The sequence below is a fragment of the Leuciscus leuciscus genome (assembly GCF_965113295.1).
Source record: "Leuciscus leuciscus genome assembly, chromosome: 25".
Taxonomy (NCBI): Eukaryota; Metazoa; Chordata; class Actinopteri; order Cypriniformes; family Leuciscidae; genus Leuciscus; species Leuciscus leuciscus.
The window spans coordinates 1,951,701-1,978,364 of record NC_138724.1 but is presented as its reverse complement, the minus strand read 5'-3'; the positions used below and the strand labels follow the sequence as shown (position 1 = coordinate 1,978,364).

Below are 26,664 nucleotides of genomic sequence, written 5' to 3'. Positions count from 1 at the left end.
TCTCTCCTCAACTGGTTTTTCCTGGACTGGTTTCTCCCTTCAACTGGTTTCTCCCCTCAACTGGTTTTTCCTGGACTGGTTTCTCCTCAACTGGTTTCTCCCCTCAACTGGTTTCTCTCCTGGACTGGTTTCTCCCTTCAACTGGTTTCTCTCCTCAACTGGTTTTTCCTGGACTGGTTTCTCCCTTCAACTGGTTTCTCCCCTCAACTGGTTTTTCCTGGACTGGTTTCTCCTCAACTGGTTTCTCTCCTGGACTGGTTTCTCCCTTCAACTGGTTTCTCCCCTCAACTGGTTTTTCCTGGACTGGTTTCTCCTCTGAACTGGTTCCTCTCCACTGTCGCCTCTGGCCTGATCAGATGGGGTTTAAAACACGCTTCATATTCAGTGACATTATTGATCTGAACACTGACTCTGAAGCAGAAGCAGCTCCACTGAAGACAACACAGTCTCATACATGATGAAGTGTGATCACTGGTTCTGTTCTTCTCCTGTTTATCACTGAAGCTGCTGAGACACGACCTGTCCTGTATAAAGCTGACGCGACTCTCTGGAAAACCCGGCGAGAAGGGTGTGAATGAGGAAAACACAAACCACAGCAGAAGACAGGAGTTTATTGAATAATCCCCAAACATAGACGGGTTCCTGACATGATTTAATGGCTTTGATGATTTAATACTTCCTGTAAGTTGTTAAACATTGGGATTTGATCACCAGTGGGTTTACTGAATGCTTCTCTCTACTGAGGCACAGCATGTCACAATAACCAGAAGGATCCAGTGTATGTATGGCAGGAGACGCACCACAGACGACATTATTAATTGACCTAGAAGTGTTTCTCTGTATGTACATGTGTCTGTACGTCTCACTGAATAAATAGTTAGTGTAGCTTCTCCGAGCAGAGTCCTCTTCTACTACAGACTGGCACGCCGAGGGCTCTCGAGGTGCGAGCGAAACCTCTCCAGGAACCGCGACGCCAGCTCATCGTCCACCAGGCGTGCGTCGCTGGACAGCGTGACGGTCATGAGCTGGTGTGTGTGTAGCGTTAGCCCGTCGCTCAGCCGGAGCTCAGCCCGCGAGCCGCCCACTGCTAGGATACAGGCTTGAGGAGGATTGATGACCGCGCTGAACTCACTGATGCCGAACATGCCCAGGTTAGAGATGCTGAAACACAACACACACTTCAAGAACTCACACACACTTCAGTAACTCACGCACACTTCAGGAACTGGTGGTGTTCCTCAAGGCTCGGTGTTAGGCCCCAAACTGTTTGTATTGTACATAGATGATATTTGTAAAGTGTCTAAAATATAAAAAATGGTATGGTTTGCTGATGACACATTTATATTGTTCGGGAAAAAAATTGGAACAGCTTCTGATTGCCGTGGAAATTGAATTGATGGTCTTAAAAAGATTTAAGGTTTAATGATAATCGACTTTCATTGAATTTAAGTAAAACAAAGTTCATAATATTTAGCAATCGGCAAAGTAATAAAGCTAAAATTAGGATTAATAATGAGTTTATGAATAATAATAAGCATATTAAGCAAAGGCTTCAGCCTACACCTTTTTCGGTTATTATGTATATTTTTTCTTTACTATGGAAAATTATCTGTGAGGACCGAAACATTTTTTTTGTTGAACTTGAAAGATTTTGTTGAAATGTTCCCGTCCTGTAGAGGCTCAATAACACGAGCTCTGGGAATCACGACACACAGTGAGGATCTATTAAGATGTGCTGCCATTGCTATAGTGTTTGTTTCAGCGCTGTGATCGACATGACCAATGACACCTTTGGATGGTGTGTGCTTTCAGTGATCGGATCGCAAAGCATTCTGGTCCTGTGTTTGGCATATCTGCTTAAAGTTTAGAGTCTGATCCTCACACCCAACTACTGTAGGCTTTAAATGAGCTAGAACAGGGGTTCCCAAACTTTTTCGTTCTAGGACCCACCTAGACAAGTATAATCAATCTCAAGACCCACTTGCACTGGTGCTACCAACTTCATCAGTTGGTCGCACCAGCATGATTTGGTCGCACATTTTTTTTTCTACATGCCATGGGATTAATCAATGCATGCTTGATGGTCTTAATCTGGATTCCCTAGTTTTGCACTGATGTAAAAAGACTGACAGTGACAAGCCTTCATGTTAGCAAAATATTTTAAACTTTTAACTCTTAAAAAAACTTTTTAAAACATGTATGTTCTTTAATGTTTGATTATAATTTTACCGTCTTCACATAGGGATGGGAAATGATAAGATTTTATCAATAATAATAATGCCACTGACGATTCTGATTATCGATCCGATTCTTTAACGATTCTCTTATTGATTCTTGATAGCACTGTGTGGAAAAATGTAGTCATATGCTTTTAAAAAAAAAACAAGGGGTTTTATTTTTTTTAAAGCTTAAGCTTGAGTAAGCAAACTGTACTTTTTATGTAATTTATGTAATAAATAGAACTTTATTGTAAAGTGTTACTGATTCAAACGTCTCCTGAGTTCACTGTTGGAAAGATCAGTTGTCCATTCATTAAAATGAATCGTTCAAAGGAGTCATTAGTTCGCGAATTGGACGTGTCGTGCGCGTTGTGTGATTATCCCAGCAGTTAGGACATAGACATCCAAGATTTGTGTCAACACAGAAAACATTTCATCACTGGATAGTTTTTTTTTCGTTTAATTAAAGTGTTGTTTTATGTCAGCTGAATGTCTGGGACGCTTTTCAGAGAAGATAAGGCAACAACTTATTTAGCACAATTCACACCCAGCGGTAATTGAGGAAGAAAAAAAAAAATCTCCGAATGCTCCACATGAAACTTTGGTCTTCCGACCTTTTACCACCGTGTCGATTTATTTTGATTAATATGTGCGAGGGAGAGAGAGCAGGACAGCGCTTAGTTTGGAGACGGTGAAGTCTTTTTTACACTTTCGCCTGGCTCCGAAGAGAGAGAGTGCGCGCGCGCGACCGAGTACTCTCTCTGCTCGTTCTTTCAGTTAAACATGCACTGTGACTCTGTCACAAGCGCAGCAGTTCATCTACATTACTCAGCGATCACACTTTGGCGGGCGCTAAAACTCATAGTCGTTTGGTCATTAATCGGACTGGTTTTGTTTCACTCATCGTAACGTAAATTTAGCTGCAGCTAAGTGCCTTTGTGCGACCCACCTTTTCTCACTGTGTGACCCACAAGTGGGTCGCGACCCACAGTTTGAAAACCACTGAGCTAGAATACAGAGTAGTAAAGCCTCATTAAAGCGTTAGTTCACCCAAAAATAAAAATTCTGTCAGTAATTACTCTCCCTCATGTTGTTCCAACACCCTAAGACTTCATTCATCTTCAGAACACAAATGAAGATATTTCTGATGAAATCTGAGAGCCGTCTCTCTCCTCCATAGGCTTCTAGGCAACTTCTTTCTGCCGGCCCAGAAAAGTTAGTAAAGACATCGTTAAAATAGTCCAAGTGACTACAGTGGCTCAACCTTAAGTTTATCAAGCGACGAGAATACTTTTTGTGCGCAAACAAATAGCTAGCTCCTGGGTCACCACACACATGACCAGAGTCGGCCAATAGTGAGCCGGTGTTCTGACGTAGAACCCAGGAACGCTGCACTGTTACACTACGTCAACAGCGTAGGAGACTGACATGGAAGAGAAGAGATCGTTGAATAAAGTCGTTATTTTAGTTTTCTCGTCGCTTCATAATATTAAGGTTGAGCCACTGTAGTCACATGGACTATTTTAACAATGTCTTTACTACCTTTCTGGGCCTTGAAAGTTGCATTGACGTTGCAGTCAATGGAGGGACAGAAAGCTCTCCGATTTCATCAGAAATGTTTCATTTGTGTTCTGAAGATGAACGAAGGTCTTACGGGGGGGGGAACAACATGAGGGAGAGTCATTACTGACAGAGTTTTCATGTTTGGGTGAAATAACCCTTTACTTGCACTTGCATGCAAAACGTTGACCACTACAATTCTAGAAATGATGGGAGTTATACAGGTCTGAAATTACATTACTATTCCTCTTCTACAAGTCAAAGCAGTGATCAGGGCATATTCACCTGAACGATCCTCCCTGATACTCCTCTGGTAACAGCTTCCCATCCCGCGCTTTCTGTGCCAGAGCCTGAAGAGAGCAAACCAGTTTAATAAGTGCTGGGTTCAGCAGAGTGATCTATAGAGGCTGTGTGTGTGTGTGTGTGTGTGTGTGTGTGTGTGTGTGTGTGTGTGTGTGTGTGTGTGTGTGTGTGTGTGTGTGTGTGTGTGTGACGTCACCGTCGGCCGGGGTGACTGCGGTCACACACACCGAGTGGCAGAAACAGCATTGGTTTTCAGCGTGAAACACACAAAACACATCTAAAACAGGAAAGAGCTTTGAGACTGACTATATATATATATATATAGATTTGAGAAGAAATCTCAGGTATATTTACACACTGCTGAAAGAGAAGCAACTGATCCAGGCAGAGAAAGCTGGATTTGCAGTTATTGTGTGTCAATATGCTGAATTTAGGGGTAAAATCACACCCTATATATTGTATTGTTATATATTGTATTGAGAAGTCGTCAATTTAATAGTTACCATCATATATTCTGCATAATTAGATGTTTTTAAACAAACACTGACAAAAAAACTACACAAGTTTTAGTGCTGGACGATATGATGATATATATAACATTGATATGAGTGATCATCCGGATTTAGACCTATATTGTGTTTATATAAAGCGTTCACAGGTAAATTTGCGTTATGTATTTCCCCGGTGGAAATCAGGCTCATATAAACGTCAGGAAACACGATTCCTGCTGCATGTCAACATCCATGATCACTGGATCTTAAGGAACACTATATCGAGTCCAACCTTTAGTTTAAACTGATAATCGTTTGTTTTACTCGTGCAGCTCTTGAGGGAGTGTGTTCCCGCGGGAACCTCTATAAACATCTCAAGGCCCAAATATTCAAACTAAACCGAACAATAATCCGTCGTTTTGATCTAAATCAGGCTGAAGCAAAGTTTGCTGGGAGTAGTTTGAGGACAGCGAAACAGAACTGCGCTGGTGAATGCCTCTGAACTGCCATTGGTCAGCGAGGTGATGATGTGGCAGGTGGGTGTGGCTCTGAGGCTCCGCCCTCTTCGAGGTGTAAATCTTCTGTTCAGTGTGTCGAGGTCAGACGCGAGTGAAGACTGAAGCTGAAACACACACTGACAGCGTTCATGTTTAAAGGGATAGTTCACTTTGAAATAAAATGTTGGTATGTTTTAGCTTACCTCAAGGGCATCCAAGATGTAGGTGTCTTTTTTTCCGCAGTAGTTTCAATTTTGATATTTTTAGGTCAAACCGTTCTTGTCTGTCAGTCAAATACACTAGATGTCGCCTTGGCTACGGTTTAGTTCCAATGAACTGCAGTAGCCAAGGCAACATCTAGTGTATATATCTATACCCGTCAGCGCTCTCAGATCACTTGGACATGGCTGTGTATAAGAGGTAACAACGATATAAATACTGTTCGTTTTCTCACACAAACCGCTCGTTTCGTGTCTTAGGCCATCAATGTGTACTTACGATGGGGAATTGTTTTAATTTGGACTCTGTGCTTGCTCTTTGAGACAGTGACCATCGACCTGCATTATATGACTGACAGACAAGAACGGTTTGACCTAAAAATATCAAAATTGAAACTACTGCGGAAAAAAAGACACCTACATCTTGGATGCCCTTGAGGTAAGCTAAAACATACCAACATTTAATTTCAAAGTGAACTATCCCTTTAATACTGAATCTCATCACTGTGATTGGACGCTTTCTGAACCGCTGTTTTCTGTCAGTTTGGTTGTGTTATTTAGAGGAATGTGCAGCACATATTTACACACTTAATGTGCGCGTCGTCGAGATGTTCACTAACACTACCAGTTCCCTAAGCGGAGCACTTCTGCATGAGTATTTCTGGGCCTTCAGATGTCCCGTGTCGGCTATGGTCACATGATCAGCTGGAGCAGGGGTGCCCAACCCTGCTCCTGCCGATCGACTGTCCTGCACAGTTCATCTCCAACCCTAATCAAACACACCTGAAGCAACCACTTAAGGTCTTCAGGATCGCTTGAAAATGAAAGGCAGGTGTGTTTGATTAGGGTTGGAGATGAACTGTGCAGGACAGTCGATCGGCAGGAGCAGGGTTGGGCACCCCTGAGCTGGAGCATTAGCTATCTGAGCGGGTGTTTGAACTCTGTGAAGGCTAGCAATGACCTTAGCCGTGTGAGCGATCTCCGTCAGCCCTTTATCAGCAGCGTCTCTGATGATGGGGGTCATGAGGCCCCGCGCTGTTGCCACGGCGACGCAGATGTGGATGGAGCCGAGAGGCTGAGGGCCCTCAGAAGACCACACGACGTTCACCTCGGGCATCTCCTGCAGGACAGCAGTACACCACAGCATCACTGACACACACCACAGCATCACTGACACACACCACAGCATCACTGACACACACTCGTCAACATCACTGACACACACCACAGCATCACTGACACACACCACAGCATCACTGACACACACCACAGCATCACTGACACACACCACAGCATCACTGACACACACTCGTCAACATCACTGACACACACCACAGCATCACTGACACACACCACAGCATCACTGACACACACCACAGCATCACTGACACACACCACAGCATCACTGACACACACCACAGCATCACTGACACACACCACAGCATCACTGACACACACCACAGCATCACTGACACACACCACAGCATCACTGACACACACTCGTCAACATCACTGACACACACCACAGCATCACTGACACACACCACAGCATCACTGACACACACTCGTCAGCATCACTGACACACACTCGTCAGCATCACTGACACACACCACAGCATCACTGAAACACACCACAGCATCACTGACACACACCACAGCATCACTGACACACACCACAGCATCACTGACACACACTCGTCAGCATCACTGACACACACTCGTCAACATCACTGACACACACCACAGCATCACTGACACACACCACAGCATCACTGACACACACCACAGCATCACTGACACACACCACAGCATCACTGACACACACCACAGCATCACTGATACACACACCACAGCATCACTGACACACACCACAGCATCACTGACACACACCACAGCATCACTGACACACACACCACAGCATCACTGACACACACACCACAGCATCACTGACACACACTCGTCAACATCACTGACACACACCACAGCATCACTGACACACACTCGTCAACATCACTGACACACACCACAGCATCACTGACACACACTCGTCAACATCACTGACACACACCACAGCATCACTGACACACACTCGTCAGCATCACTGACACACACCACAGCATCACTGACACACACCACAGCATCACTGACACACACTCGTCAGCATCACTGACACACACTCGTCAGCATCACTGACACACACCACAGCATCACTGACACACACCACAGCATCACTGAAACACACCACAGCATCACTGACACACACCACAGCATCACTGACACACACCACAGCATCACTGACACACACCACAGCATCACTGACACACACTCGTCAGCATCACTGACACACACTCGTCAACATCACTGACACACACCACAGCATCACTGACACACACCACAGCATCACTGACACACACCACAGCATCACTGACACACACCACAGCATCACTGATACACACACCACAGCATCACTGACACACACCACAGCATCACTGACACACACCACAGCATCACTGACACACACCACAGCATCACTGACACACACCACAGCATCACTGACACACACACCACAGCATCACTGACACACACACCACAGCATCACTGACACACACTCGTCAACATCACTGACACACACCACAGCATCACTGACACACACTCGTCAACATCACTGACACACACCACAGCATCACTGACACACACTCGTCAACATCACTGACACACACCACAGCATCACTGACACACACTCGTCAGCATCACTGACACACACCACAGCATCACTGACACACACCACAGCATCACTGACACACACCACAGCATCACTGACACACACCACAGCATCACTGACACACACTCATCAACATCACTGACACACACTCATCAACATCACTGACACACACCACAGCATCACTGACACACACCACAGCATCACTGACACACACTCATCAACATCACTGACACACACCACAGCATCACTGACACACACCACAGCATCACTGACACACACCACAGCATCACTGACACACACACCACAGCATCACTGACACACACACCACAGCATCACTGACACACACACCACAGCATCACTGACACACACACCACAGCATCACTGACACACACACCACAGCATCACTGACACACACACCACAGCATCACTGACACACACTCGTCAACATCACTGACACACACCACAGCATCACTGACACACACCACAGCATCACTGACACACACCACAGCATCACTGACACACACCACAGCATCACTGACACACACACCACAGCATCACTGACACACACACCACAGCATCACTGACACACACACCACAGCATCACTGACACACACACCACAGCATCACTGACACACACTCGTCAACATCACTGACACACACTCGTCAACATCACTGACACACACTCGTCAACATCACTGACACACACTCGTCAACATCACTGACACACACCACAGCATCACTGACACACACTCGTCAACATCACTGACACACACCACAGCATCACTGACACACACTCGTCAGCATCACTGACACACACCACAGCATCACTGATACACACACCACAGCATCACTGACACACACCACAGCATCACTGACACACACCACAGCATCACTGACACACACCACAGCATCACTGACACACACACCACAGCATCACTGACACACACACCACAGCATCACTGACACACACTCGTCAACATCACTGACACACACCACAGCATCACTGACACACACCACAGCATCACTGACACACACACCACAGCATCACTGACACACACCACAGCATCACTGACACACACTCGTCAACATCACTGACACACACCACAGCATCACTGACACACACTCGTCAACATCACTGACACACACCACAGCATCACTGACACACACTCGTCAGCATCACTGACACACACTCATCAACATCACTGACACACACCACAGCATCACTGACACACACCACAGCATCACTGACACACACCACAGCATCACTGACACACACCACAGCATCACTGACACACACTCATCAACATCACTGACACACACCACAGCATCACTGACACACACCACAGCATCACTGACACACACCACAGCATCACAGCATCACTGACACACACTCATCAACATCACTGACACACACCACAGCATCACTGACACACACACCACAGCATCACTGACACACACACCACAGCATCACTGACACACACACCACAGCATCACTGACACACACCACAGCATCACTGACACACACCACAGCATCACTGACACACACCACAGCATCACTGACACACACCACAGCATCACTGACACACACCACAGCATCACTGACACACACTCGTCAGCATCACTGACACACACCACAGCATCACTGACACACACCACAGCATCACTGACACACACCACAGCATCACTGACACACACTCGTCAGCATCACTGACACACACCACAGCATCACTGACACACACTCATCAACATCACTGACACACACCACAGCATCACTGACACACACCACAGCATCACTGACACACACTCGTCAGCATCACTGACACACACCACAGCATCACTGACACACACTCATCAACATCACTGACACACACCACAGCATCACTGACACACACCACAGCATCACTGACACACACCACAGCATCACTGACACACACTCATCAACATCACTGACACACACCACAGCATCACTGACACACACTCGTCAACATCACTGACACACACCACAGCATCACTGACACACACTCGTCAACATCACTGACACACACCACAGCATCACTGACACACACCACAGCATCACTGACACACACCACAGCATCACTGACACACACTCGTCAACATCACTGACACACACCACAGCATCACTGACACACACCACAGCATCACTGACACACACTCGTCAACATCACTGACACACACCACAGCATCACTGACACACACTCGTCAACATCACTGATACACACACCACAGCATCACTGACACACACCACAGCATCACTGACACACACCACAGCATCACTGACACACACCACAGCATCACTGACACACACCACAGCATCACTGACACACACCACAGCATCACTGACACACACCACAGCATCACTGACACACACCACAGCATCACTGACACACACCACAGCATCACTGACACACACCACAGCATCACTGACACACACTCGTCAACATCACTGACACACACCACAGCATCACTGACACACACTCGTCAACATCACTGACACACACCACAGCATCACTGACACACACTCGTCAACATCACTGACACACACCACAGCATCACTGACACACACTCGTCAGCATCACTGACACACACCACAGCATCACTGACACACACCACAGCATCACTGACACACACCACAGCATCACTGACACACACTCATCAACATCACTGACACACACCACAGCATCACTGACACACACCACAGCATCACTGACACACACCACAGCATCACTGACACACACACCACAGCATCACTGACACACACACCACAGCATCACTGACACACACCACAGCATCACTGACACACACACCACAGCATCACTGACACACACACCACAGCATCACTGACACACACACCACAGCATCACTGACACACACCACAGCATCACTGACACACACACCACAGCATCACTGACACACACACCACAGCATCACTGACACACACTCGTCAACATCACTGACACACACCACAGCATCACTGACACACACCACAGCATCACTGACACACACCACAGCATCACTGACACACACTCATCAACATCACTGACACACACCACAGCATCACTGACACACACTCGTCAACATCACTGACACACACCACAGCATCACTGACACACACTCATCAACATCACTGACACACACCACAGCATCACTGACACACACCACAGCATCACTGACACACACCACAGCATCACTGACACACACTCATCAACATCACTGACACACACTCATCAACATCACTGACACACACCACAGCATCACTGACACACACTCATCAACATCACTGACACACACCACAGCATCACTGACACACACTCATCAACATCACTGACACACACCACAGCATCACTGACACACACCACAGCATCACTGACACACACCACAGCATCACTGACACACACCACAGCATCACTGACACACACTCATCAACATCACTGACACACACCACAGCATCACTGACACACACTCATCAACATCACTGACACACACCACAGCATCACTGACACACACTCATCAACATCACTGACACACACCACAGCATCACTGACACACACTCATCAACATCACTGACACACACCACAGCATCACTGACACACACTCGTCAACATCACTGACACACACCACAGCATCACTGACACACACTCATCAACATCACTGACACACACCACAGCATCACTGACACACACCACAGCATCACTGACACACACCACAGCATCACTGACACACACTCATCAACATCACTGACACACACTCATCAACATCACTGACACACACCACAGCATCACTGACACACACTCATCAACATCACTGACACACACCACAGCATCACTGACACACACTCATCAACATCACTGACACACACCACAGCATCACTGACACACACTCATCAACATCACTGACACACACCACAGCATCACTGACACACACTCGTCAACATCACTGACACACACCACAGCATCACTGACACACACTCATCAACATCACTGACACACACCACAGCATCACTGACACACACCACAGCATCACTGACACACACCACAGCATCACTGACACACACTCATCAACATCACTGACACACACCACAGCATCACTGACACACACTCGTCAACATCACTGACACACACCACAGCATCACTGACACACACTCGTCAACATCACTGACACACACCACAGCATCACTGACACACACCACAGCATCACTGACACACACCACAGCATCACTGACACACACTCATCAACATCACTGACACACTCATCAACATCACTGACACACACCACAGCATCACTGACACACACTCGTCAACATCACTGACACACACCACAGCATCACTGATACACACACCACAGCATCACTGACACACACCACAGCATCACTGACACACACCACAGCATCACTGACACACACCACAGCATCACTGACACACACCACAGCATCACTGACACACACTCGTCAACATCACTGACACACACCACAGCATCACTGACACACACACCACAGCATCACTGACACACACCACAGCATCACTGACACACACCACAGCATCACTGACACACACCACAGCATCACTGACACACACACCACAGCATCACTGACACACACGTCAGCATCACTGACACACACTCGTCAGCATCACTGACACACACCACAGCATCACTGACACACACCACAGCATCACTGACACACACCACAGCATCACTGACACACACTCGTCAACATCACTGACACACACCACAGCATCACTGACACACACCACAGCATCACTGACACACACCACAGCATCACTGACACACACCACAGCATCACTGACACACACCACAGCATCACTGACACACACACCACAGCATCACTGACACACACACCACAGCATCACTGACACACACACCACAGCATCACTGACACACACACCACAGCATCACTGACACACACCACAGCATCACTGACACACACCACAGCATCACTGACACACACACCACAGCATCACTGACACACACACCACAGCATCACTGACACACACCACAGCATCACTGACACACACTCATCAACATCACTGACACACACTCATCAACATCACTGACACACACCACAGCATCACTGACACACACCACAGCATCACTGACACACACCACAGCATCACTGACACACACCACAGCATCACTGACACACACACCACAGCATCACTGACACACACCACAGCATCACTGACACACACACCACAGCATCACTGACACACACACCACAGCATCACTGACACACACCACAGCATCACTGACACACACACCACAGCATCACTGACACACACACCACAGCATCACTGACACACACTCGTCAACATCACTGACACACACCACAGCATCACTGACACACACCACAGCATCACTGACACACACCACAGCATCACTGACACACACTACAGCATCACTGACACACACCACAGCATCACTGACACACACCACAGCATCACTGACACACACTCATCAACATCACTGACACACACCACAGCATCACTGACACACACTCATCAACATCACTGACACACACCACAGCATCACTGACACACACTCGTCAGCATCACTGACACACACCACAGCATCACTGACACACACTCATCAACATCACTGACACACACCACAGCATCACTGACACACACCACAGCATCACTGACACACACCACAGCATCACTGACACACACTCATCAACATCACTGACACACACCACAGCATCACTGACACACACTCATCAGCATCACTGACACACACCACAGCATCACTGACACACACTCGTCAACATCACTGACACACACCACAGCATCACTGACACACACACCACAGCATCACTGACACACACCACAGCATCACTGACACACACTCATCAACATCACTGACACACACCACAGCATCACTGACACACACTCGTCAACATCACTGACACACACCACAGCATCACTGACACACACACCACAGCATCACTGACACACACCACAGCATCACTGACACACACCACAGCATCACTGACACACACCACAGCATCACTGACACACACACCACAGCATCACTGACACACACACCACAGCATCACTGACACACACCACAGCATCACTGACACACACCACAGCATCACTGACACACACTCATCAACATCACTGACACACACCACAGCATCACTGACACACACCACAGCATCACTGACACACACCACAGCATCACTGACACACACCACAGCATCACTGACACACACCACAGCATCACTGACACACACTCATCAACATCACTGACACACACTCATCAACATCACTGACACACACTCATCAACATCACTGACACACACCACAGCATCACTGACACACACCACAGCATCACTGACACACACCACAGCATCACTGACACACACCACAGCATCACTGACACACACCACAGCATCACTGTCTGACAGGGGAACGGACACTACCGGAACCATCCGATCGCTGGACACTCTGGGAAATATCTGTCTGTTTTCCTCCGAATGCAAACTAATCATGCAAATACAATATCTCTTTCTGATATCTCTTTCACTACATTCAAATATTCTAAATATATGAACCTGCATGTAAATATTGTGTGCATCATGACGTTACGGCACACTTCGGCAGCTAAAGCGGGTCTGGTACCAGAACACCTAACGAGAGCAAGTTTCCTGAAGTGGAGATCAGATGAGTTATCTACATTATCCTGAATGAGTCGTCTAATGGGGAAATAATCATTTAAAGGGCCCCTATTACGCTATTTTAAAGTTTCCTAATGTTGTTGTGGAGTCTCCTACAACAGGTCTACATGTGTCAAAGGTCAAACAACTGTTTCATGTCCTCATATTATACATTTGCACATCACCACATTTTCAATGATTCTCAAACGACTCGTCAGATGAATCAATCTCTCTAAATCCCGCCTTTCTGAGAGCTACTCTGCTCTGATTGGCCAGACAGCTCAGTCTGTTGTGATTGGTCTACTCTGCTCTGATTGGCCAGACAGCTCAGTCTGTTGTGATTGGTCTACTCTGCTCTGATTGGCCAGACAGCTCAGTCTGTTGTGATTGGTCTACTCTGCTCCGATTGGCCAGACGGCTCAGTCTGTTGTGATTGGTCTACTCTGCTCCGATTGGCCAGACGGCTCAGTCTGTTGTGATTGGTCTACTCTGCTCTGATTGGCCAGACGGCTCGGTCTGTTGTGATTGGTCTACTCTGCTCTGATTGGCCAGACAGCTCAGTCTGTTGTGATTGGTCTACTCTGCTCTGATTGGCCAGACGGCTCAGTCTGTTGTGATTGGTCTACTCTGCTCTGATTGGCCAGACGGCTCAGTCTGTTGTGATTGGTCTACTCTGCTCTGATTGGCCAGACAGCTCAGTCTGTTGTGATTGGTCTACTCTGCTCTGATTGGCCAGACGGCTCAGTCTGTTGTGATTGGTCTACTCTGATTGGCCAGACGGCTCAGTCTGCTGTGATTGGTCTACTCTGCTCTGATTGGCCAGACGGCTCAGTCTGTTGTGATTGGTTACTTTAAGTTGTATGGCCAATGAAATGAATTATATCACAAGTTTATTTAGCATAAAAGAACCTCATGAACAACATTCTGAATGAATGATTTAATATAGTACTGTGACCCCACAAATAAAGTGACTGAATATGTGCTGACTTACTCTGAGAGAGACGGCCACGGCTTTGATGATGAAGTCATTGACCGACACCTTGATGTTCTCTAAACACACACACACACACGAGATGTGAACATAAACAACACACACTGGGTCTTTGATATGCATGTGTGTGTAAAGAGTGGGCTAATTCACACAGGAATCATGTTTCACTGGTAAGTTCCACCAGTGTAGTCCAAACTATGGTTTGTTTAGTGTTGTTAATCCATGATGGTGTGTGTGTGTGTGTGTGTCACCTGTGGCCAGCTGTCTCCTGAGCTCGAGGACGGCACCAAGGTCACAGTCCACTGAGGCGTAGGCGTGTGGGATACTGCTCTTGGACTGAGTTAGTCTCTGAGCGATGACTCTCCTGACGTTAGAGGCCGCCACGTCTGTGAACGCGCCCTGAAAACACAACACACTCGTCTCTGAGGGGTCTCAACACACATACACACACACACACAGATCGCTCAAGCTTCACACGTTCAGCATGAGAAGAGTTCGGGAAGTTCACGAGACTGGAGGATATATGCTGTCCATTGATCATTTCACATTAAAGGGATAGTTCACCCAAAAAATAGAAATTAGCCCATGATTTATCAGTTTTATCCGGGCACAGAGACGAGTGTGTGTGTGTGTGTGTGTGTGTGGACAGTGAGGATCTGGGCTCACCGGCGCTGCAGTTCTCCCGGGCACAGAGACGAGTGTGTGTGTGTGTGTGTGTGTGTGTGTGTGTGTGTGTGTGTGTGTGTGTGTGTGTGTGTGTGTGTGTGTGTGTGTGTGTGTGTGTGTGTGGACAGAGAGGATCTGGGCTCACCGGCGCTGCAGGTCTCCCGGGCACAGAGACGGGTGTGTGTGTGGGCCGTCCCGTGGCCGGAGAGGAGGGAGGAGATGCTGTGAGCGGGACAGGAGGAGGAACAGCTGCTGGACGCCCTTTATCAGACTGATTCAACAGCTTCACTGCGTCTCTGAAAGAAGAACAGCACAGATCATCACTGGAGCAACCCACTGACTGAGCAGATCCACCAATCACCTGATCAAGATCAGAGATCTCCAAACTGAGCAGATCCACCAATCACCTGATCAGTGTAAGAGAGATCTCCAAACTGAGCAGATCCACCAATCACCTGATCAAGATCAGAGATCTCCAAACTGAGCAGATCCACCAATCACCTGATCAGTGTAAGAGAGATCTCCAAACTGAGCAGATCCACCAATCACCTGATCAGTGTAAGAGAGATCTCCAAACTGAGCAGATCCACCAATCACCTGATCAAGATCAGAGATCTCCAAACTGAGCAGATCCACCAATCACCTGATCAAGATCAGAGATCTCCAAACTGAGCAGATCGACCAATCACCTGATCAAGATCAGATATCTCCAAACTGAGCAGATCCACCAATCACCTGATCAAGATCAGAGATCTCCAAACTGAGCAGATCGACCAATCACCAGATCAAGATCAGAGATCTCCAAACTGAGCAGATCCACCAATCACCAGATCAAGATCAGAGATCTCCAAACTGAGCAGATCCACCAATCACCTGATCAAGATCAGATATCTCCAAACTGAGCAGATCCACCAATCACCTGATCAAGATCAGAGATCTCCAAACTGAGCAGATCGACCAATCACCTGATCAAGATCAGAGATCTCCAAACTGAGCAGATCCACCAATCACCAGATCAAGATCAGAGATCTCCAAACTGAGCAGATCGACCAATCACCTGATCAAGATCAGAGATCTCCAAACTGAGCAGATCCACCAATCACCTGATCAAGATCAGAGATCTCCAAACTGAGCAGATCCACCAATCACCAGATCAAGATCAGAGATCTCCAAACTGAGCAGATCCACCAATCACCTGATCAAGATCAGAGATCTCCAAACTGAGCAGATCCACCAATCACCTGATCAAGATCAGAGATCTCCAAACTGAGCAGATCGACCAATCACCAGATCAAGATCAGAGATCTCCAAACTGAGCAGATCCACCAATCACCTGATCAAGATCAGAGATCTCCAAACTGAGCAGATCCACCAATCACCTGATCAAGATCAGAGATCTCCAAACTGAGCAGATCGACCAATCACCTGATCAAGATCAGAGATCTCCAAACTGAGCAGATCCACCAATCACCAGATCAAGATCAGAGATCTCCAAACTGAGCAGATCCACCAATCACCTGATCAAGATCAGAGATCTCCAAACTGAGCAGATCCACCAATCACCAGATCAAGATCAGAGATCTCCAAACTGAGCAGATCCACCAATCACCAGATCAAGATCAGAGATCTCCAAACTGAGCAGATCCACCAATCACCTGATCAAGATCATAGATCTCCAAACTGAGCAGATCCACCAATCACCAGATCAAGATCAGAGATCTCCAAACTGAGCAGATCCACCAATCACCAGATCAAGATCAGAGATCTCCAAACTGAGCAGATCCACCAATCACCAGATCAAGATCAGAGATCTCCAAACTGAGCAGATCCACCAATCACCAGATCAAGATCAGAGATCTCCAAAATGAGCAGATCCACCAATCACCAGATCAAGATCAGAGAGCTGGGCGATTCCACAGTTTCTGTCCACAAGGGGTGTAATGAACAATATAGATTGAATAATACCCAGTTGTTGTCATTTTGATTTTATTTTTTCACTATTTTGTTAAAGATAGATGTAAGAAATAATAAAGTTACTTTTATCCCACTAAGTCTTGGCATTATCGTGTAATGAGACTTTATTTTATTTCCATCCCCAGAAATTGTGGATGTCATGGTGGGACATTCAGTGCATCTGGATTTTTCCTAAGTCATTTCTTTCATTTCCTTTAATAAAATCCTGAATTTTGGCGCATAACATTTATTTTGGTGTGTCTTCTACAAAATACTAGTACTAACACTGAAAGTATAATTCCCTTAATCCACCACGATGCAATGGAAACATTTACTAACATTCGTTACACTTTCTGTCCAAGCAGTTACGCACGTTAAACTATGATTCTAAAGGAAGCAGAGATATAATTTTTCCATGTAATTCTATCAGTAGCAAAACGATAAAAACATCTTGTGTGGGTTAAATTCTCATATGCGTTGCTACATGATAAATTGTTAATAAATCGGGATAAAACGGGGGCCAAGATTTTCTGTCCAAAAACCATAACGCTCGTACATTTTATTCTGACGCTGAATTTCCATCTCCTAATGTCTCAACGGTTCTCATGTCAGAAATAAGATTGTCTAGGTCACGGTCGCTCTGCGAGGGAGGAAGAGTTAACAGGATTTCACGGATTTCGACGAATGTGGGTAAGTTTGTGGATTCTGTCCAAAAGTTTACAAAGTTAAAATGATACGAACGTGGTAAACTTTGGTTAAGTAAACATTAAATAGGATCATTGTGGTGAGAAAGGATAAGAGAGTGTGCGAGTCGGATGATTGCGAGTGGTTTCGGACCGAAAGCGTCGTGTTCATCATGAAAGAGCATGAATGGTGGTTTTACATTTTGACAGATTCTGCACATCTCGTTCGTAAATTAGACGGACATTTTCAGTCTGTCCAACTTCCAACTCATCCTCAATTGCCTTCCATTTACTTCTGCAGTAAATTAATTGTCCTTTAGTTTACAAATATTCAGGGTTACTTTGCATAAAGAGTTATTGGTGCTCTATTCAGCAGAATTACTCATTTTATCTGTCCACGTTACAAATGTTATTTCATTCACGATGTATGATCTTTACATTTGATAGTATGATAACAGGTTATTTTAATGTGTTATGAACTTGTTCTATTCTTTGCCAGTTTTCATGAAATGGTATTATTTTGTGTTACTGAGACAATCTTGCAGGATTGTTTAATTTTTTCCGTCCACGTTACGCACGTTATAACTTTGTACACTTGTAGGAGTTCCTTTGTCTTCTACATTTGGCAAATAAATTTGAAAAATTTACCTGTGGTATTTTTTAGTAATTTTGCTGGCTTTCAGTTTATGAACATACCAGACTCAAAAATGCACCTTTAAGTTTATAGAACAGATAATATTAGATGGCCACCCTGCCTGCATGGAAGTCCTATTACCAGTTTTGTGAACAATACACAACGCATGACTCATAACTATACCAAATTAGGAACAAAGCAAAACATGAACTGGGATTCAACCAGAATTTTATTAAGATGAATTAGATAAAGTACACTTTCTGCTTGAACTTACACTGTTTTTCTGTCCATGTTACATACGTTAAATATAACATCAACTCAACTTTGATCAAAGTTTACTAGTTTACCATTGCCAGATTTATCCTGCCTTTCACACAGATGTACCCCAGGTTTTCTCAGGATGTTAACCTGAGGACAATGGCTTTCTCCATGAAGATTGATTTTGCAGGCTGTTGTCCTCGCAGTTAGGCCTAAACTGTGGAATCGCCCATCTCCAAACTGAGCAGATCGACCAATCACCAGATCAAGATCAGAGATCTCCAAACTGAGCAGATCCACCAATCACCTGAGCAAGATCACAGAGATCTCGAATCTCGTTTTTCTCGAGAAACCTAGGCTGATGGACCAATCATATTGTCATGGAGAATATACACTCACCTAAAGGATTATTAGGAACACCTGTTCAATTTCTCATTAATGCAATTATCTAATCAACCAATCACATGGCAGTTGCTTCAATGCATTTAGGGGTGTGGTCCTGGTCAAGACAATCTCCTGAACTCCAAACTGAATGTCAGAATGGGAAAGAAAGGTGATTTAAGCAATTTTGAGCGTGGCATGGTTGTTGGTGCCAGACGGGCCGATCTGAGTATTTCACAATCTGCTCAGTTACTGGGATTTTCACGCACAACCATTTCTAGGGTTTACAAAGAATGGTGTGAAAAGGGAAAAACATCCAGTATGCAGCAGTCCTGTGGGCGAAAATGCCTTGTTGATGCTAGAGGTCAGAGGAGAATGGGCCGACTGATTCAAGATGATAGAAGAGCAACTTTGACTGAAATAACCACTCGTTACAACCGAGGTATGCAGCAAAGCATTTGTGAAGCCACAACACGCACAACCTTGAGGCGGATGGGCTACAACAGCAGAAGACCCCACCGGGTACCACTCATCTCCACTACAAATAGGAAAAAGAGGCTCCAATTTGCACGAGCTCACCAAAATTGGACAGTTGAAGACTGGAAAAATGTTGCCTGGTCTGATGAGTCTCGATTTCTGTTGAGACATTCAGATGGTAGAGTCAGAATTTGGCGTAAACAGAATGAGAACATGGATCCATCATGCCTTGTTACCACTGTGCAGGCTGGTGGTGGTGGTGTAATGGTGTGGGGGATGTTTTCTTGGCACACTTTAGGCCCCTTAGTGCCAATTGGGCATCGTTTAAATGCCACGGCCTACCTGAGCATTGTTTCTGACCACGTCCATCCCTTTATGACCACCATGTACCCATCCTCTGATGGCTACTTCCAGCAGGATAATGCACCATGTCACAAAGCTCGAATCATTTCAAATTGGTTTCTTGAACATGACAATGAGTTCACTGTACTAAAATGGCCCCCACAGTCACCAGATCTCAACCCAATAGAGCATCTTTGGGATGTGGTGGAACGGGAGCTTCGTGCCCTGGATGTGCATCCCACAAATCTCCATCAACTGCAAGATGCTATCCTATCAATATGGGCCAACATTTCTAAAGAATGCTTTCAGCACCTTGTTGAATCAATGCCACGTTGAATTAAGGCAGTTCTGAAGGCGAAAGGGGGTCAAACACAGTATTAGTATGGTGTTCCTGATAATCCTTTAGGTGAGTGTATATATAACATGATAATGATGATATAATCATCATATAGATTGCAGCTGAACGGTCATCTTCAGTGGATCTGAGGTATTAATAGGTTTCAGTTTCTTCGTTTCTACGGATACCCAGAGAAGGGAGAATGGGTTGCCATGGTAACGTGTGTTACTAATGAGACGGTTCAGAGTGTGTGTGAGAGTGTGTGTGTGTGTGTGTGTGTGTGTGTGTGTGTGTGTGTGTGTGTGTGTGTGTGTGTGTGTGTGTGTGTGTGTGTGTGTGTGAGAGACTCACTCTTTAGTGATGAGGCCGCGTGGTCCTGTAGCTTTGGCCAGATGAGGGTCCAAACCATGAGTGTCCAAAATGTGTCGTGCAGCAGGACTCAAGCGTAACCTGTTAATTACACACACACACACACACACACAAACACATCACTTTACTGTCACATGACTCTAGGATTACTCTTTTACTGGCTTCTGAACTCTGTTCATCAGTGTTTGTGATGTAACTGCTGCGATTGGCCATACGTGAAGCTTCTATCTTAGAAACACTCTCTATAGTCCCCTCTGACTCTGCCATCCCAGTAATGATTCCGCCGACTTCTACCTTCAGTAAAGATGACCTCAGGTGACACTGATCCCGTGCGGATAGACCCGCTGTAAATATGTACGTAAATGTTTCGTCATGTCCTACTTTAAAAGTAGTTTTCCACGGATTTTTCAAGTATGGAGACGCTTGAAGAAGCCTTCAGTTGTGTTCTAGTCACTGGGACGAGTCTGTGGCAGAACTCACGTGTTTCACACACACCATCAGATCAGAGAGAAGATCGACAACGTGTTTCACACACACACACCATCAGATCAGCGAGAAGATCGACAGCACTCGTTAGAGGCACCAAACACCTTTTAGCGTTAGATAAGTGCCTATTACCAACATAATCAATCTGAAGTTCATTAAAACATCGTTCGACCGGACATAACTGTTCTATATATATAAATATAGGTTGTTTGCGAGTTGAGTCAAGTTAAAATTGTGTAATATTGATTGATTATGTGCGTGAGTGGTGCGCCTGCGGAGAGACTCCGCCCACACGCTCTTCTGATTGGCTAGGCAACATATCAATGCTAAATAAATATACATGTGCAACACAAGGATGATTTTATGCTCTATAATAAACAGTCTGATATACAAGTAATGTGAGTGTTTACACAGTAAGATGATGAACATTACAATGTTTAGACCAGTGTTTACTATGAGATACTGTATTTGGGGATATCTGCTCAAACCTAGATGTTTATAATGAGCTAAATAATAATGTTTTATAGTGAGTGTGTTTTCATGCACCCTCATGATGCGATGTGGTCTCAGGAATGGCACATAGGTGTGTGACTGTTCAAGTCTCTGTCTGTAGATCAGTGTGTTCAATAATGTGCTTGTTTGTCCTTCGCTAGACGTATCTTTGGATTATGTTGTAAATAAATCCAAACAATCAAAAAGCTATGCTTTTAATCTCTCCACATGTTTTGTGCTAGTTCCCTCACAGTCCCAGCTGATAGGGCCATTAGCAGAGGGTGTTTGTCTTCCCAGGTGTGAAACATCAATATTCATGATGATTAAGTATATGTTTAATACATTTAAATAGTGTCATCTTCCCATTAATTGCAATCGAGGTTCAGTATCAGAAATATCTCTGTCTTGTTCAGAGGGGGTGTATATTTATGCTGTGTTCTGCATATAAAAACCTAGTTTGACAGAAAGCATGCAGTTACTGACTGTGTGAGCGCTGAAGCGACCGGAGCCAGACGAGGGGCGGAGTCAGCCGCAGTGGGCGGGGCTACAGCAGTGGGTGGAGCTACAGCCGGAGTGACGGGATCAGGCGCTGGAACCTCCACCTGTTTCCAGTCTTCTCCTTCAGCGGCCATCAGAGCGATGAGCGTCCCCAAGCGCACGCCTCGACTGCCCTCCTGCACCTGAAACCAGCACACGCATCAGCACACGCATCAGCACACGCATCAGCACACGCATCAGGTAGCATAAGCTCCTATTGGAGGCACATTAATATGCAGATAGTGTAATGTTAAGACAGCGGTGTGTAAGCGTCTCCACACGGCTGACAAACAGGGTTCCCTAACATGAAACGATCACTGAAGTTCTTAAGCTGGGATCGTCTGTATTACTGTGGCAATCAAGTAAAGCCCTGGTCAAAGGTCAAAGGTCAAACTACTGTTTTATTTCCATTTCATTCAACATACAGAGTTACTGAGGCAGATTTATAGAGTTCAGTCTCATTATTCATACAGCGCTTCTGTGTTTCATTCTGAAGCTTCAGTATGGACTGAATTTCCCTCACACACACATACTCAGACACACACTCTCTCTCTCACACACACACACACTCACCAGTATTTTTGCCAGTACTCCGTCCTCGCTGGACTCCATGACCACCACAGCTTTATCGGTCTCGATCTCACAGAGAGCGTCACCGGCAGCCACATCATCACCTGCTCAAACACACAGTAGTGTAGGACGAAATGAAGGAATCCGGGACAGAAGACAGCGCATCCTGTCTGTTTGCTTTACTTTACAAAAGCACAAGGTTCAGTCTGTGTTGCCTCTGCCAATTAGCTTAAGTGTACCGTTACACGTATACACACACACTATATAGCCAACATTATTTAGACGTCTGCCTTTACACACACATGAACTTTAACAACATCCCATTCTTAATCCGTAGGGTTTAATATGGAGTCGGCAGCTATACCAGCTTCAGCTCTTCTGGGAAGGCTTTCCTCAAGGGTTAGGAGTGTGTTTATGGGGATTTGAGTGTTCTTCTAGAAGTGTTTTAGTGAGGACAGACACTGATGCTGGAGGAGAAGCTCTCAGTCTCGCTGTACCCCTCATCCCAAAGCTGTTCTCTCTGTGCAGGAGTCCAGTTCCTCCACACCACACTCCTCATCCGTGTGTTTATGGTCCTGCTCTGTGCACTGGAGCGCAGTCATGCTGGAACAGGAACATTCCCAGACTCTTCCCACAAAGTTGGCCATGAAATTGTCCAAAATGTCTTGGTATGCTGAAGCATTAAGAGTTCCTTTCCCTGGAGCCCTGAAGAACAACCCCACATCATCACCCCTCCTCCCACACCATCACCCCCCCTCCACCAAACAACCCCACACCATAATTCATTCACACAGCATGAGTGAGGTCACACACACACACACACACACACACACACACACACACACACACACACACACAGGTCAAGCACTCACCTTCTTTCTTCAGCCACTTGACAATGTTTCCCTCCTCCATAGTGGGCGAGAGCGCTGGCATCTGCACCTTCAGCGGAGCGACCCCTGCTGGACACACACAACACAACACACACATCAACACAACACACACATCAACACCTGCTGGACACACACATCAACACAACACACACATCAACACAACACACAACATCACATCACAACCAGAGGCTCGCCGGTTAAACCTTCATCAAAGAGGATTTATGAGAGCTGAGCTGGACGATGACATCACGGTTTCTCCAGAGCGGCTCTATTAACTAAATTAACTTTTTTTACAACAAAAATGAAGCTTCACTGAACTTACTTAAGCTGGACTGTGACGCTACTTTCTTCTGGAAACAACTGTATAAATAAACGTGACTTGAGGAAACTTCACGAATGGACCGATCAGCGCCTGAACCGGCAATACAGTGCAGTTTAACACTAATGTCCATCAGCACATCAGTTATGAGGCATGAAGCACGTGATCATGAAGGAGATCAAGCCTGTTCTCCACACATCCGGCTTTATCTGACCCACACATGATCTGCTTCTGATTCTGATCAATATTACCGTGAAAAAGGGCATCAAAAACTTTCACAATGACATTATAAATGTAGAGCAATCACACACTTCTGCAACAGAGCAAATATTGATCAATGTCACAATCATCTGATTAATGTTTAAACCTCAGGACATGATCAGATGATCAGCATGAGCTGAGACATTAACACATGCTGTGTGTGTGTGTGTGTGTGTGTGTGTGTGTGTGTGTGTGTGTGTGTGTGTGTGTGTGTGTGTGTGTGTGTGTGTGTGTGTGTGTGTGCTCATCATTACAGGAGAGCGAAGGCCGAACACACACACACACACACACACACACACTGCACACATACACATCTTTTACTCATTATCATACAATCTTTTTCTACACTGAAATCTTGTAGCTTGAAATTGTGACATCTGTGATTTGGAATGATTGCCAGATTGTTTACAATCTCTACATTTGGATTTGATTAAGAGAATATGCATATATTAAACTTGCAGCCCATGTGATCAGAGTTGATCACGTGACGGCAGATCAATCTCAGCTCTGCACATTTCTATTAGCCATAATAACAATAACAAGTGTATCAATTCATGACACTCATTAATGTAAGATTTGTTTTGGCAACATATTTGACAGAAGATAAAAATCGTATGTTCTCTTAGACTTGTTCAGTAAGTAACTGTTTATTATGAGTACGGCAGTGCACAGTGTTATCATCTGATCCATCACTGTACTGAACTGTAGAGCACAGACACAGTCATATCTGCACGGCAGAAGTGTTGTCGAGCTGTTATTAATACATCAACACAGTAATGTCCTTCTGACACTCACCACACACTGAGGGCGACCGGGACAAGTGTCTGAGAGCGGCTCCGGTCCAGCCCGCGGTCCGCTGGGGGTTACTCTGCGCTATTACTCTACACTGAGTCGATACCTGGTGTTGTGTTAGTGCTCTGAGAGCCATGAAGACGCCCCTGCGCCCGAGTCTCATGGACGCCGCCATCTTCCCTGTGCCCTTCTTCCTCACACTGACTGACAGTGCGTCTCTCTCGAGCTGCGCATGCGTGGAGCGGTGCAGCACCTGCGCATGCGCGCCTCCTGCTGGACTGGAGGATCGACAACAACACCACACAGAAACGCTGAATTCACATCACTGCGCTTGCTTTTCAGCACTACACTATAGAGAATTGATTTAAATTCATGTTAATCAAAATAACTTCCCCTCCCTCCAATCTCACCTCTATAATGACGTGTTTCCTGGATACATTCAGCATTTTAGCTCGATTTCAAAGTGTTTAGAGCTTTAATGAGTCTATGAGACGCTGTGAAGCCGAGATAAATGACTTGGTG

The 26,664-nt window shown here is 45.8% G+C and overlaps 1 protein-coding gene across 2 annotated transcripts; it reads right to left on the bottom strand.

The window, feature by feature from the left end:
* Positions 1-591: 591 nt before the first annotated feature.
* On the bottom strand, positions 592-26,362 carry pdhx (pyruvate dehydrogenase complex component X). 2 transcript variants are annotated; one of them, XM_082159695.1, is made up of 11 exons: positions 26,146-26,362; positions 24,753-24,839; positions 23,884-23,984; positions 23,257-23,453; positions 21,778-21,876; positions 16,507-16,657; positions 15,947-16,094; positions 15,696-15,754; positions 6,250-6,408; positions 4,065-4,129; positions 592-1,161 (listed from the first exon to the last, which is right to left on the bottom strand). In XM_082159695.1, the coding sequence occupies exons 1-11, from the start codon at positions 26,315-26,317 to the stop codon at positions 912-914; spliced, it is 1,488 nt and encodes a 495-aa protein (XP_082015821.1). In that variant the 5' UTR covers positions 26,318-26,362; the 3' UTR covers positions 592-911. The 2 variants fall into 2 exon arrangements, with proteins under 2 accessions (XP_082015821.1, XP_082015822.1); XM_082159696.1 differs by having other exon boundaries at positions 24,753-24,836.
* Between the last annotated feature and the right edge of the window lie 302 nt (positions 26,363-26,664).